Source organism: Strix uralensis, chromosome 6 (genome assembly GCF_047716275.1).
Source record: "Strix uralensis isolate ZFMK-TIS-50842 chromosome 6, bStrUra1, whole genome shotgun sequence".
NCBI lineage: Eukaryota > Metazoa > Chordata > Aves > Strigiformes > Strigidae > Strix > Strix uralensis.
In genome coordinates, this window is record NC_133977.1 from 23444455 (window position 1) to 23461021 (window position 16567).

A 16567-nucleotide genomic window follows, 5' to 3' on the forward strand; every position below is an offset into this window, starting at 1 on the left:
GTACTGTGCATTACGGCCAGTTGACTGGGCTAACCCATCACCCTGGCATCAATTTCCCTCTGTGGCACACCAGACCAGTCACAGGAAGTAGCCTCCAGGATTTCAGCAGTACTGAGCCAAAGAGTTACAAGTACACCGAGAAATGGGTAGGACCAGACAGATCTTTCAAGAAGCCTATTCTCTTTCAGGAGAACTTAAAGAAAAAAAACATTTTCTATTTATTTTATTCACTCTTTTGATAACAAGTACCTTAAAGCACTGCCTAATGGCTTTAAGTCTGCTCAGTGCCAAAACTTTCATTTAGTCATTCAATTTCAAGTGTTCTAGAGTGGACTAAAAAGAGAGTGTGGCAAACCATGGAAGACATATATACAGTGGGTATCTCACCCACTAGCTTCACCCATTCTGTATCCGCACTGATTTATTTTATTTTCTAATCTACACCACCTGTGCATTTTCTAACAGGTACCACACTCCTGAGCACTGCCCAGAAAAACAAAATTACGTTCTAACACACAGGGTGACTTAATCTAAGAAGTTCTAGAAACCTATGAGAAGTCAGGAGCCGTAAGATAACTTTGCTTGGAGTTCTGAGGTATTGAAGAGATCACTTCAGACTCCAAAGTCATTCTGCTAGACACCACAACAGGTGAACACAGAAGTGCATCAAAAAGGAGAGGAAAAACTATGAAACTCAGGCTTGAATGTCTGTATTTTCCTTAGGCCAAAGAAACAATTATTCTTGTCTTGTGCTTCAATTTCCTTGGTGCAACCCTTCACAGTACATACCAGCAGAAGGCGCTACGAATGAAAAAGCATGATGATCCCTATTATAGTTCCTGCCAAACATGCATTCTGGGCTCTAATGAGGTTCTCCAGAGTGACAGTAACACCTCAGATTGAGCCTTATTCTGTAGGAGAAGCAGCATCCCATCTCAAATACCATGTTCAGCTCTGCAATGGCAGAGCAGGGCATCCCTTCCAGAAAGAAAAGCAGGTTCTGTCATATTCCTGTTTAAGAATCTAGTTTATAGTAACTTAAAAAGGATATCTGCTAAAGGGCAATTCCAGGCTTTTCTACCCTAAGTGCCTGTTCTGAAGATTTACTTGAAAGAAACTTGAAGTAAGTTCAATACCTGTAAAAAAAGCAGGAGTTATCAAATAAAGTCAGACTGCCATCAATCTTAACATAGCACACTACTTTCTACGGGACAAGTGCTTGCCAGCTTTGTACGAAAATTTAGCTAGTACAAAGAACAAGTACAGGAGAAGCTTTGAAGAAAGCAAGTATGACGTTTCTTTAACGTCTTCTGCATTGACACCTTTTAAGTTTTTTCGAAGACAAACTGTACTGCAATGTTATTCACCTTTTCACCAATTGCCCCTCCATCCATCACAAATAAGTTTCTAAGTATTTTTATAAGCAACCAGCAGGGAAGAAAATAAACAAAATTACCTCATATTTTGCATCTATAGTTTTACATCTACGTAAATGTACAGTTCAACTTTACCTTTGGATTTTGGAATTAACTCTCCACAACTCAGTATGCGTACTTCAGCATATGGTTTACTAGATGCATCTGTTTTCTGGTTTTCTATTTCTCTCACAACTTCCTGACCTGAGATGACTTGTCCAAAAACAACATGATGTCTGAAGAATTTAAACAAAAGTAAGAATTCTTAGTACTTAATTTTCTCGAGGCAGTTCCCAAAGAAACATAAAAGAAAAATATATTTACCCATCTAAGTGAGGTGTAGGTTTAGTTGTTCTGTTGTTTCCAGATTTTAATTTAAAGAGAAGAACAAAGTCAGTATTAGTGGAAAACAGTCAGCATTTGAAGCATGTCATATACACATATAAAGGTTAAAGTTATTTTAAGGGAACTAATAAAACTGAACAAACCTGAGGTACTTTTAACTGCACACAAACTTAGAATAATATATGTATGTTTTATACACTAAACTACCCTATTTGATTCACTACTTTCAATATCGCATTTTACTGAACAAAAATGCACATAAATTTTTAGACAGCATCCTCATATAGGATGAGTATTCTACTTATTAAAAAATATATATACACTACCAGAAACAGATATAAAAATTAAGGCTACTGTTTCAGAGCAAGAAAACTGCAGATAATCTTCTATACATCAGTAAATAATCAGAAATCAAAGGAAGAAAAAAATATCTACGTACAGATTATTTGACATAGAACTGACTTTCTCTCAGCTTTCCCCTGAACTAGCGTTACTAAGGCATACAAATACAGCCATGGCAGAAGTGAAAGACTGGAATAATTACAGTCAGGAATCCCAAAATAAGGGTCTAATGATTAAGTGACATCCACAACTCACCATGTTAATTAAGGTCATGAAACATGGGTAAGAGTGATGTATTTCAAGAATGTTTTTTCTGTAGATAAATTAGATTTAAGAAGAGTCTACTGCAATGGATTTTAAGAATTTAAGTTTTAATTGTAAATGAGACTGCACTGGGAAGTTATTTTGTGACAAAAAACCCCAAACAACCCTCTACTACTTTTAAGAAACCCCAAAGCTGTTTGGCTTCCTCACAGACAACACTTATTAGAAGAAATTGATAAAGAATTCCACAAGGAACTAACAGGTTTGCTTTACTGCCCAAGTTAGAACACAGCTACTGAAAGCTACCAAAAGCTCCTCTACACAGACAAGGACTAAACACAAAAGTGATAAAAATAGTCAGGCTCTCTAAACAGCTCATTAGGAAAATGGCTACTTCCATGCAACTTTGTGAAAAACCATCAACTTAGTGTTTGCACAGGAGCTAGTCTTCAGCATTTAAAAGGATTACCTTTACAGCTTACAAATGGCAAGGCACCCACACGTTTCAGGACAGTACAATACTTACATAAAGAACTGTGAACCATTTGTATCTTTCCCTCGGTTGGCCATTGAAAGGAGAAATTCTTTGTTGTGCTTTACAGCAAAGCTTTCATCTAAAGAAAGTGTTTTCAGTTACTCTGAATACACCACATATGCTTAGATAAATGCTATAATCTAAGTAAACATGCTTATTAAATAAATCTGCTAATCACTTCAGTAGAAACTTGTATTAAAAAGATTCAAAGTAATAGCTGTTTTTAAAAATACATTATTCCTTCCATTCTAGATAATGCAGTTTAATAAGGAGAAATATGAATTAATGGTTTGCAGCCTGAGGAAAAAAATACTAAAGAAAAAAAGTATTCTTGTTCAAGAGATTGTTTCCTACCAACATTAGCACAGACATTTTAAGCTGTTCTTTCTATTCTACATATACTGATCATTGTCTCCTTGGAACAGAAGTTTTTTAGCTGTACATTAACTATTAAGAAATGCCTCATTTTCAGGCAGTTTTGGTGTTTTATTATTCTTTAATACACATGGGTATCCAGTTTGATAGCAATCCCAAACAACTTCTGTTTGTCTGTCAGACACACAAATGAACTTATCAAGCTTGCCATTAAGAAAATAAGTTTAACTTGAATGAATTCTACTTCTGATGAGCAAATCATTGTAACAGCTCAAGCTAAATCCCAATGAAGCTGTGAAATGTAATCACTACTCTTTATTTAAGACATCTGTAAGAGATTATCTGATCTCCCTCCTTTCGCAAACCTTCGTAAAGGCTGTTGGGGGATCCAAACTCTTCAGACAGGAAGTTTGCTGAATGTTGTTTAGATACAGATGGCAGGACCAAGCATTAACAAAGAAGAAAAGTATGCTATCTGTACGCCGTTTCATATCATACCGTGTCACTGGCAGTAAAAGGACAGTCCCACTTGCTCTCTAGTCACCTGTACAGTTGCTATCTGGTATAGCATCAAGTGTCAATCTAATCCTTGGTGAGTTAGTTAAGAGATTCACAAAAGCAAAAAACTCCCACAGATTGTTTTGTACTGTGGCTGAGTCAGACAGATGCAACTGCCAGAAGGTAAACAGAGATTTTGCTCCTTCTTCGACCTCCCCCAACCATGCATTTCCTCAAACCCAGCTACTCACTTGTGTTGGTTCTGATGCTTGCTTGAATTGGGTCCACTCACTAATATGGAAATATTTTTTTTTTCTGCAATAGTCTTTGGGAATTTTAACAAGCTGAATCAGCTGGAAGTTTGATCTGAATGAAAATCAGTGCAAGGTAAGACCTCCTCCCTCTTTTGGTAGTTGCAAACTGTTGATTCAACTCAAGGTCTGATATAAAATTGCAGCCTAGCCCTACTAAAATTGTGAATAATTCTTTTGATTGCTTGCTGCAAACTCAGACAAGAACCAATGTTAAAAGAAAAAGTGGTAGGGACGAGGAGAGGAGCTGGTGGCAGCTAGACATCACATGGCTTTAGGTGTAATATAAAAACTGCTCCAAGCAGCACAGAGATTATCCTATATATTCTGGACAAACACAGGCCGAGAAACACTCTGGAGTGCAGAAGAGGTACTTCTGCAACACTGACTAAAAAAGAACCAGGACTGTGAGAAAACCAATGGCCTCTATCATTAATTCCTCTTGGGTTCAGGAAAGCAGGGCTTTATGCTTTCTTTTAAATAAACATTTGCAAGGAAACCTGACTCCATCATGCCTTTCTCCTTTCCCACTGGAAGGAAAAGAGTTTTCTTTAGCTAGCTCCCTAAGCCAAAAATGTATGTTTAAAAACAGTTATAAAATGTAAATCTGGTAGAACAGAGGTACAAAGGAATTTGTAATTTTATTAATAATTAATTTTTCATTAAAAAGGTTAAAAGTAAAATAATCTAAATTGGACAGTTAAAAGCCTCTAAGACTAGACAAAATTTTAACAAAAACAATGGAGTTCAAGTTTACAGAACAGAGACTACAGAATGTAAAGGTTATTGCTTAACACCAGAATAGGGCAGACTGGTAAAACTTACCTTCAAAAAAGCCACCATAAATGGATTCTCCTCCCCTGCCATTTCCTTGAAAGAGGAAAAGTGACAGTTACAACTTAAAAGTAGTGATTAAAATAGTCACATTATGTGGAAGGTGTTTCATAATATGAAATACTGATCCAACTGCACTGAGGTCACTGACTTTACTCTTCAGGATATGCAAAGAAGATCAAGATGCATCTTTGTAGTCCCAAAGCAAACTTGGAAAACAAGAAAGTATTCTCCCATGTATTCTGCTATAGTGTCCCTTTTTTCTTTATTTCCTAACAGCAGATATAGTATTTTACACTCACATCTAAACCTTTCAAAATACTTAGTACTGAGATAACAGAGCTAAAGTACGTGTGTGTGCACACATGTGTATAAGTTCACGTTTATTATGTAAGTTTCCATGTAAAGGTTCTTACGCAGAAAAAAGGGAAAAAGCAGCTGAATCACAGAATAATATAAGGAAATGATGCTACACAGAACTGCAATGCTCTATTACATAAGCATTAAAGTCTTCTTCAAAGATTCACATCATACCTTCACTGAAGTCACCTCCTTGGATCATAAAATCTTTCACAACCCTGTGAAACAGACAACTTTTGTAATGCAATGGCTTTTGGGTGGATTTTCCTGTACCCTTTTCACCTAAAGGAGAAGAGGAGGAACAAAAACCAAAATTACTCTTTGTACCTGTACAATCTCCCCTACAAAAAAGTGCTACATAAGCACTTAATCATCTACTAAGTTCTGAAAAATCAGCTTGTGAGGCAGATGCATACCTGTAATACCAACAAGAAACTAGCATTTAAGAAAGCAGAGCAGAAACTACCTTCTGTCTCTACAGTATACCAGAATATATACAGCATACCAAAGGAACTCCTTACTGACATCAGCACACAACTCTGGGCTCTTCCATGCAGATTGACTGAAATTAAACAGCCAGTTTAGGTTTAAGATAACTGGCACTGCTCAGAAGCATGCAAGAAACACTCAGATCTTCAATTACAACATGGTAAGGTTAAGGTATCATAAAAGCGCATAACAGAAACAAACAAACAAAGAGGCGGGGGAAGGAGAAGGAATCTCATTCCCTCCCCTGCTCATGATTACAACTGCCATCTTTCTCTCTTACATCAGCTCTGGTGCTCAAGACCCATAAGCAGACTCTCTGCTTCAGCTACAACACTATTCACTTTCCCTGCTACCTTCAAATAGATAAGGTCTCTGCTGAGTTAGCAAGATGAATGGCTCATGGTGGGTCCTGTGAATGGCAGAGCCAACCTCAAGGTATCAGTAAGGTAATCAGTGGGAGTATGCTGGAAGGAAAAGGATCTCTTCCTCTCAATGCTGGCAAACAACTGGACTGTATCTTCCTATAATCTTATTCTGGGCTATTAAACTGGCAGCTTTTTGTCAAGGGCAGTTGTCTCTGAACTTACCTGTAACAGACTGGTGTTTCCATATGGATCTGACTAGCTAGAAAAAACACTTTTGATAGGAACTTTAATAAATGTGAAGCTGTATTTGTTCCACTAACTTGGCATATACCTAACATAGATATGTCAGGAAAACACAGAGCTGTTGATCCCTGTTTAAAGATGACATCGTATACTTTGCAAAACTGCCCCCAAAAAATGAGTAAGGAAAACAAAACCAAAACTTGAATTTGGATTAATTTGCTGATGATCAGTATCATAAACACTGTCCATATATTTTCCTCATTACTCTTAAATACTACATCAAAGCAGCAAAGTATCTTCTGGGCAGTTGATAGCAGATCAGGAATGCCATGGTCACATGGTAACACACTCACAGCCATTAAAAAGAATCACTTTAAGGTTCAAATTTGTTAACAAATTTTGATAACCTGATTTTGTGCCAGTAAACCTAATGTCATATCAGATAATACCTACATTCCTGCAGACATCATGAATGGTGCTCTAAGTGTTCTCGCTAACTTGACATGAATGTAATTATGTACCCACACCTGATTCAGATCATGTTAGTACTGCTGAGTGATTCAGTATCAACAGCTACAGAGCCTTGACCTGAAAAACAACAGAGCTGGAAGGAAAGGAAGCAGAAAATGCTGAAGACAGAAAGCATGTATGCTACTTATGTATTCACAAAATTGTTCTTGTGATAATAAATTTAAGCTTTGCTAAACTGCCAGCATTTTCAACAAAAGCAAGCAGTCCGCAGGACAATAATTCTGTTTGGAAATGCTTCCAGGAGAGAATCTTCTCAGTATTTTGTTCAAGAAATAATGTGACTTTCAATAGAAGTGGAAATTGCCAGTCTCCATCACCAAAGAAAAATTACAATGAAGTAAAAAATCCACCCCAAAACCTAATGAATACCACCAATATCTTTCAAATACCTCCAAGTATCATAAGACTGAAAAGTTAAGTCTGCATGGGTTGACCTCTTACTGGCCACCTTTCAAGACTGGATGATGTTATATAATGTGAACAGTAATATCTATGCTAGTAACAGAAAATCAGCTTAGCGTGTCCGTATTTAAAGTTGATTAGTATATACTCCCTGCGACATACTAAGCCAAAGCTCTAACTGCTTTGATTCTACATCAGATGTATATGAGAAATCAGCTAAATCTCTAGAGATACCAAGAACTAATGTTTTACGTACTTATATGTAAGAAAACATCAGCAAAAATAACACAGACATCAAACTAGCTAACATGGTATTACATTAAAAATTGTAAATAAAATTAAAAATCTACAAACCTGTGCAAAGGCAGCGAAAATTCTCACATGTCTTTGGACACACATCTGAAAACAGTTCAAAGACAACTCTTCCAGCTAGAAAAAAAGAGCCATACTTATTATGAAGTTAACTGGTATTTGTATTATTCTTATATATCTTATACGAATATCATGTTACTGAATGGATATTTTAATTTTCTTACCAGGTACATTGTTGATGGCTATGTCAAAAAAGCAACGAGGTCTCTGGACCTTTACTCCCATGGCTTCAAAAGTTTAAATACTGTAAGTAATGAAAATAAAATTTAGTTTTTCCTTTTGTGTAGTGAAACTATGTGTAAGTCAATATAGGAGATTTTACAAAGACAACAAAAACTGCAGAAAAGCAAACATAAGTATTTCTAAAGGTTCAGAAAACACAAACTATTTTAGGTCATTTTCATGTTTTGTAGACCCAAATGAGTGATTTATTCATGTTTACTGCAATAGTATTAAATATAAACTTGAGTGCCATACTTCAGATGAGGAAATACAGAAAGAAAAGATACTGTAAGGTATGGGGATAATAAAGCTTGGAAGTCTTCTTGCTAATGTTTTACATACTTATTTTTAGAAGTTGTCTGCTCCTAGAATTCTATATCCAAGTAAAATGAGCTTCAGAGAAGAAAAAAACAAATCAGCTTTGAGATCAAACAACTTGAGTGCTCTCAAACAACTTTTTACAACTGCCTTTCAACTGTTTAAAAAGATTCGTTTGCAATCTCTGTTTGGCTCAGTGGCTGAGGAGGCTGCCATCTCCACGTGCCAACCCACCCCTCTGGTCAGGGTTACCAGCTTCAGATCAGGCCTGTTCTCCTCAGGAATACATCAGCTGCTGCAGTCCACAACTCAGTTCAATTCATCTCCGTTACTATTAATTACCTGGGACATGAGCTACAGCTGCTCAAGAGAGCACATACTGCTTCTTTAGGAGCACAGAAAGGTGAATAGCCCAGGATGATGAACTTCAGCTGCTATAGGTGAGTAATAACTGCACAAGTCAGAAGTACCAGAACTTTTGACACAAATAAAGAGAATGGTCAAAGAGTGGAAAATCACTTATGATGGTTACAACTTGACAAATCACCAACATATTGTCATGTTAAGACAAGCATTCAATGTCTTAGGAATACATTTCCTTGATTCCTGTCACTGCAATTATCAGGAGCTGCTCTAATTAGGATCCAAACCATTCTATGTGAAAAAAAATACGAATATGTAGTTCTTCCACAATTACTGCTAAGTGAAATTATTTTGGCTTTTTATAGTTTCTCTTCCTTTTATGTCATTGCTTTTGAGTCACCATCCCTGCAGGTATTTAAGAGATACGTGGTGCCTGGGGACATAGTTTAGTGGTAGACTTGGTAGTGTTAGGTTTATGGTTTGCCTCAATGATCTTAAGGGTCTTTTCCAGTGTAAATGATTCTATGAATCTTTATTGAGAATTTTAATGCAAGTTTTCCCTTATCTTTGAGCATTTAAATCCCTTTAGTTTTGTGTACCAAGCAATGTCTTAATCCCATTTGCATCCCCAGCCTTCCAACATTATGTACAATCACAATACTCTTTTCCTTTTCTGAAGCCCCATCCTCTCTGAATTACTTCAGAAAGGGAAAAAAAACAGTGATGGCAAAAGGATCTGTAAGACTGGAGTACCTTTTCCAGAATTTCAAATATAATCCATAAATTTTCAGTTCTAATTATTTTTTATTGCCAGAAAACACTACTCAAATCTAGCTGACATACTGCATACATCTCTCTTAGAGCTTCGCTCATAGCTGTGCCACAGAACAGCCTCAAAAAATTCAATTGTCACCATCTGTCACTCTCAGCTTATGAACAAGAGGCTATAAGAAATCAAGAGACAGCAGTGTAATCATGTTAGTCTATATTCTCTCTACTTGTGCTCAGTGTCACTCCTAACATTTTGCCAAGATTACACAGTGAAAATCACAAGAACAATGCAGGACTGATTTAAATTAAACACCACTCGGTAGTTTATCATTCATATGATTTTTAGCATGAGGCGACTTTGCAAACATTCAGAATCTCACTAGATATCCTCTTAGCTGTGTAACGAATACATTAATTCACACAAGCCAGATTCATCAAAAGCAGCAGCCTTGCCTGGGTCTGCTTGCTCCTCTCCCTGAAGTACCATTTCAATTCTATTAGTACAACAAATTTTGTAGCCACACAGACAAACAAATAGAGGAAACACCTTAGCCGAGAACTTTGATGTTGCCGGGTTAGCAGAAGTCTGACCAGCTCACCACGCTGCTGCACAAACTCTGGGGCAGCACAAGGAAGGTGGCAGCGTGGGCAAGGGAAGGGAGCTGAGCCCGGTGGGAGGGGACAGACTGCCTTCAGAACCGAGACCGGCCAAGGACAGCATCAGCTCCCACTGTCAGCAGCACAATAGACTATACAGCTGCACGGAGGGGCGGGGGGGATTTTTTTTCCCCAAGGAAACCTCTCAGAATAAATGCTACAATAAATATTGCTTGGTGGTAGAACTGAGAGTTTTAACTGAACTGAGACATCTAAGGCCCAATAGTACCACAACTGATGGATCAATTGTACCCAAACTTTAAACATTTAGCTGTAGGGCTTGAGTGAGGAGGGATTTAACTCCTGCCTTACAGGCAATTTGCTTGAGAAATGTAGAGGTTTGCCTTAACATTTATATACTGTATTTTAGCCAAAATAAATGCAAACTATCTTAATATGTGACACTTTTTATTTCAAACATTGATAATGACTAAAGCTAAATTGTAAAATAAATGTCAGTATACCTACGTCAGTCAATTTTAAACTTGGTTTTGTAGAGAACAGGGTGGGAGAGAGAAGGAAGAATTCTACCAAAATCCCTATTCTCACCAATTTTGCTCAACTTGTTTTCTACCTCTACACTGTCTTATGAACAGTGGAACAAATTAAGATAAGCCCTTGTTCTAAATGTTACCTCCTATGTCCCCTGCACTCTACCTAAATCCTCCAATAATATCCCCTAAGCACCAGCTGCATTTGGTTCTAAATTACAGTTATGTCAACTGGTCAGTACGAACACCCTGACTGGACAAACACCAGGCCAAGTGAATATACCTAACTCTCAAGATGATGTTGCCCAGTAAACCAGGCTAAAATATCAGTGACATTTATCTTACCTACGTAGAAGTCAAGTGAGTGTTTCCTCTCCAATATACTTAAGTATCCTTTGCACAGTTATTCAGACAGACAATCTCCTGAAGTGTTACAGGGAAAACTATGAAGTTACAAATGATCCATAAACTATTAATTTGTAGTATTTAATACCAAACACAATCTTGTACATACTGATAATTTAAAACTTGTCTGTATTAAAAGCAAGTATGTGGGGTATGAATGTTAAACACAGAACCAACAAACAATTTGAAAATACAAAAAAAAAAAAAAATAATCAGGAAATCACAAGTAAAGCTCAATAGTAGTATACATCTGCTAACAACAGGGCTTACCTGACTTGTGTATTTATCCAAATTTATTTTCAATTAGAATGTGAATACTCTTAACCCACAATACTTTGCATTTTTTAACTGTGAACTTGATGGAATTCTACTAGTAGTGAAGGGAGTATCACTTAAAGGTCAACCCCAAAAATGCCCACTATACATACACACAAAAATGTGCTATGCAGAAGGGCAATCTTGAAAAGTCAGCTCATGTCTGCCTTCCAAAACTCTGTAAGAAAGGACAATATAACAACCCCAAGTACTATCCTGAAATGTTCAAGCCATTCATCATTCTCAACCACCTCCTGTCTGAGGAGCCTTTTATTAAGTCTAAGTAGAAACTATGTCAAAAAAAAAAACCCCAACCAACCAAAACACCACTTCAATATATCTAACAAAAGAGGCCTGTTTGTTTTATCTCTGAAAGTGGGATTACAGTTCAGCTTAGAACATATTTGTATTTACTGACAAATACACCAAAAATACTTAAGTCTTATCAGAACAGCTGCATCCATAACCAATGCATCACCAGCTGTGTCCGTCAGGGTTCACATCCCTTCACACCTCCATCAGCCTCATTATTTCATTCAAATATGTGCAGGATAAAGCTGGCCAATTCATGGCCAGGCTGCAGACAGCTGTTCTCCTTCAAAATGATCTGTGCCAATGGAAAAAGATAACCATCCCAAACTGTTCACAAGCATCTCTCTGCCAGAGATTATCACTCACATGTGTTGACATGCTTAAAAATACATCTTGGGGAATTTTTTTCAAAATTACCTGTGCTAGCAAGAATCTGGTAATACTGTTTAATATAAACTATCTCCTTTTGACTGAGACAGGCTAGAAAGCACTCACAGACACACACCAACTGAAGAATCAACGTGTCGAGCATCTCACAAGAGCTGATGGGAAGCAGCAATACAGCAGCATTTCCCAGTTTTATGAGGGGGAAAAAAAACCCTTTATTTGTAACTATGCTGAATGGGTCATGGGACTACCTATTTGTTTCAGTCCCTGCAAAGGACAGAACAGATCTGGAGCAAACATGGATTCAGTAGGAAAAATATATATTGTGTCCTATTCCTTCACTTCATTCTCTATCATCATCAGCTCTCCCCTATTTTTAATTTCTCCTTGACCTTGCCTTTGTATTTGTTTCCTTGCATCAATTTACAATTATCTTCTGCAATGGTCTTCATTCAATGTCCAAATGACATGAAGTACATAAATTCACATTACTAGCATTTTGTTTTAGGCCATCTACAAATGCAGGAAGACAAAACTACATTGATTTATATTGCAAAGATAGCCATCTGCAATCTTCAGAAATATATTTTTAAGCAAAACTTTTGAGTCCAGAAAATGCAAATGCACAAAGTGAATCCTGAACATGTATCACATTCACTAAGGCTGTTGTTCCAGTCACCTGAAGCCAATATAAATGTGGGCTGATACCAGAACTGAGGGCTCATACATCCACGTGTTTAGCTTTCATGCAGGTAGCCACCTAGTTGCATAAAAACTACCCTTTCCTCCCCCCTCCAAGAAAAGATTTGGCAGCAGCACATATCAGCTTAAAGTGATGGTGGAGCCACAGACTAAAAATGTTATATGCTCATTCCAGTATGGATTAGACTGGAAATGAATTTGTGATTGTAAAATAGGAGACATGAAATTTTGTTCCTAGTTCCATTTCTGTGTCAGAGCTTCCACTTGTGTTAGGATGATGCTGAAGGTGTGAACAACTAAAATCCAATCAGCCCAACCTTCAATCTCCATCATTTCCTCAGCATTTTCTCCAAACACCACCACCTTCTCCTCTGTCCTTCCCCATAAAAAAACCCTCTGAATTAGCAACAGTGACAACTAAGAATTTTTTTTTTTTTCATTTTACTAATCAGCAGCACAGGATTTTTGTTGCCAGCAGATTTAGGAATAAGGTACTACACTTGGAACACATTTCAGGTTTTGGATGCTGTCTCTGCAATCACGTGGACTTAACACATCTCTAAGAAAAGAGAACACCTGCGTTCTACACAGGTCTATGAAATTTATGCACGAAGACTTTCTACTCATCATCAGAAATCACACATTACAGGTTTTCAATGTGATTGCTCCTTCTAATGGTATATAGAGGGAAAAAGCTAACCACAAAAAAGACTTTCAACTTTTTTTCCACACAAAAAGTAACTGATGCCACTTTCCATCAGGTCTCTTTCTCTAGAATAATGCTACAAGTCTTTTTTGGACTATAGATAAAGTATTTTCCCCCCCTTAAAAAAAATAAATCTTGAGATATCTGGCAATATCAACCACTGTCTTCCAGGAACATGAAGCAAGAGCCCTCTCTTAGGGAGATTTAAGAAAATACCATCCTCAGGCAAGTCCTGACTAAATATGCAGTAATACTAACACTACTACACTGTATAGTTCATTTACATCACTTTCAGTATGATTTTTTTCAATTATTAACATGAATTTAGTCTTGCTGTACTCAAGCATATAAGGAATGCACATCTAGTTACAACATCTCAGCTGAGAGAACATAACGTTCGTCTGACAAGACAGCAACATTCTCTTAAACTATTTAAACAGAAATACAGCTTCCTACTAGATCATGTCCTTTATTTTCCTAGGAAAGAGACACCTACAATGAAAAAAATGTTAAAATATCTAACCAGCTACTGTCAATAGCAAGTAAAAAACTTTGTTGTCACGTGTCAATAACAATTTTCTATTATCTAATTTACACAGAAAGTATTTTTTTTTTTCTGTTAAGATTTGTGAAAAAATACAGGTGTTTTCTCTCAGGTCTGTGCACAAGTGCCTTTGATGGCACTTGCCCAGATGGCTCTCCCGGAAGCAGCAGAGAAATGTGTCCATTTCGAGTCTACTGTTTGTAACCAGAAAGTGGATTAGCATAGGTCTGAAACCATGAAATTATATTCTGAAACTTATAAATGCTAAGAAAAGGCAAGTTCTAACATTGTATGAAAAGAAAAAAAGCTTTTAAAGAGTCTAGTGTAATCTCCAAGCCATTTACCCATTAGGATCCCCAAACTAAGTTTCAGAAGTGGAATCCCTTCCTACCCCTGTTGCTGAAGACGAGAATGCAAGGGACCATGAAGATGAGAATGCAACAGACCATGCAACCAGTTCTTAATGCTGACCTGTATTTGCCAACCACAACCAAAAATCACCTGTTCTACCATCTTTTATTCTCCTGTTCTCCTTTCTCTATTACTTTAGCTCTAGATCCCTTCCCTGCCTCCTACCTAAAACTCACTCCATTAGAAAATGGCCAGGTTTGCTCCCTGGCATTCACTGACTCTGCTTCCAAATGGAAAATGGCTCCTAAATGCACATGGCATGGAGGAATGAACTGGTAGTTGAGACACCATGCTGCAGCACAGTAAAATCCTCCACTGCAGTACGTATTATTCACTCCCAGTTCCCTCATAATCCACAGATCTTCTGTGATCCTAAGGGGGAGGGGGGGGGAAATCTTCTTTTGATAACAGCTTGGATGACTAGTTAGCTAACTTAAAAAAAAAAAGTTTCTGTTTCACAGAAGAGGACTGGAAAAATGGGCAGTCTTATTAAGAAATATAGTCCCAAAGGGTGCTCTCAAACGATTATTGATGTTGGTATCCTATATATGTTCCCCTTCAGATCTACTTCATATACAGGAAACTATGCTTTTTCCAAAATCTTTATAAGTAATTTTAAAAAATTTATAAATCAAGGTCTGTGAGTTTAGATAAACTAATGCTTCATAAATCATGCTATTTCCACATTTTTATCCCATTTTTATCATGGTAGCAACTAAGAATTTGAGTCATGCTGGACCCTAATGCATTAACAGATGGGACTAGTGAAACAAAATGGGGGAGAAAAGATAAAGAAAAAAAGCCCAACCAAAACTAAAAACATTTATCCCTGTCTGAAGAACAGCCTCTTCTGCATGCAATATAGACCAAAACCATGAAAAACAAAATCTTCTCTCAGAAGAAAGGATACATCTTAGAAAAGGGATTTTATGCAAAAGAAATGGTCTCATGTTCCTCTTAAAACAGGTCTCAGATGATTACTAGAATATAATTAACCTAACCAGTCAACTATTAGGCAACTACCAGCAAAAGCGACTTCTTTATCATCATTATAGAAGACACTTTTCTAATTGTGACTCAGTTGTACGGCAACATTTAGCACTACAATAGATTATTTTGTCCACAGTTTCAATAAACTATTTTTCTCCTAAGCCTCTCTCCTTCAAAGCCTCCTCAACGACTCCAAGTACGATCATATATACACAAGAGTTTGGTCGTGGCTGCAAACAAAATGAGCCTGAAACTCATCACTCGTAAAAATCTCTGAAGTGCCGTAAGAAATCCTTACGAGAGAGAGGCAGAGGACCCTCCTGCCAGCCATGGAAGCTCCTGTAGGCTCCACTACCCTAGGAGAGGCCTGCAGAGGGGAGGAGAACATGTGGCACGCAGACAGCCCGGTTACTTCGCCTTCTAGGGGAGGAGGAAGGACTCATTCAAACTCCCGAGCAGGCACCAAGCAGCACCCGAGCGACCGACCAGGGCGCTGGCAGCGGGCAGGCAGACCCGCGGATCGGGCGGCTGCGGAGAGGCGATACCCGCCCTCCCGGACCCTACCACCTGGCCCAATTTTCGCCAGGCCCCGTCCGCCGCCTCACCTACCCCTCCTGCTCCCGCCTGCCTTCGGGCCCCGCTCGCAGCTTCGCACAGCCCCCCGTTCCTCTCGGGGGTGACCCTCACCTGGGATGCCCCCGGCGCCCCCTCAGGGAAGGGCCGGACGCCCCGGCCGCGGCCCGCCCGCCCCCCGCACATGGGCCACCGGGCCTTGTGAGGGGGCGTGTGTGCGCGGGGAGCCGGCGCGGGCGGCCGCCGCTGCCCCACGCCCGCCCCGGAGCGGCGGCCAGGCCGGGCCGGGGCAGTCCCCTCGGCGGGCCGGGGAGGGGCCGGGGCTCCCACCCCCGTCCGTGACCGAGGTTCAGGCCCCGCGGCGCTACGACCTCTACCCGCCCCGAGCCCTCGGCTCCCCACGCCGTGGCCTGGGCCGCGGCCCTCGCTCGGCCGCATGGCGACCGCGCCGGACCCCAGCGGCGCCCGGCTGCGGCGCCGGCACTCACCCCGCTCGCGGCCCGCGTCGCCCCGCGCTGCTCAGCGCCTCGCCGCCATGTTAGAGCTGGTGCGGCACAGACTGCGTCAGTGGAAGGGAAGGGCGGGAGGGGGCGACCCCGGGGGCGGCGCGGCGGGGGGTGGGGAGGGGGGGCGCGGAGACTGGAGAAGCGGCACCCCGGCCCGGGAAGGGTGGCGGGGCTCGCCGGCCGCGGTACAACCCTGCCCGGCGGCGGGGGCCC

The 16567-nt window shown here is 39.5% G+C and overlaps 1 protein-coding gene across 1 annotated transcript in view; it reads right to left on the reverse strand.

The window, feature by feature from the left end:
• PPIG (peptidylprolyl isomerase G) overlaps positions 1 to 16476 on the reverse strand; it is a 28938-nt gene extending 12462 nt beyond the window's left edge. The window contains exons 1-8 of the mRNA XM_074873273.1: positions 16337 to 16476; positions 7846 to 7925; positions 7664 to 7738; positions 5454 to 5561; positions 4911 to 4955; positions 2893 to 2980; positions 1740 to 1769; positions 1512 to 1651 (exon numbers count right to left, since the gene is read on the reverse strand). Of these exons, the coding sequence (XP_074729374.1) occupies positions 1512 to 1651; positions 1740 to 1769; positions 2893 to 2980; positions 4911 to 4955; positions 5454 to 5561; positions 7664 to 7738; positions 7846 to 7906 (547 nt within the window). The 5' untranslated portion in view covers positions 7907 to 7925; positions 16337 to 16476. The remainder of the gene's footprint in view (positions 1 to 1511; positions 1652 to 1739; positions 1770 to 2892; positions 2981 to 4910; positions 4956 to 5453; positions 5562 to 7663; positions 7739 to 7845; positions 7926 to 16336) is intronic.
• Between the last annotated feature and the right edge of the window lie 91 nt (positions 16477 to 16567).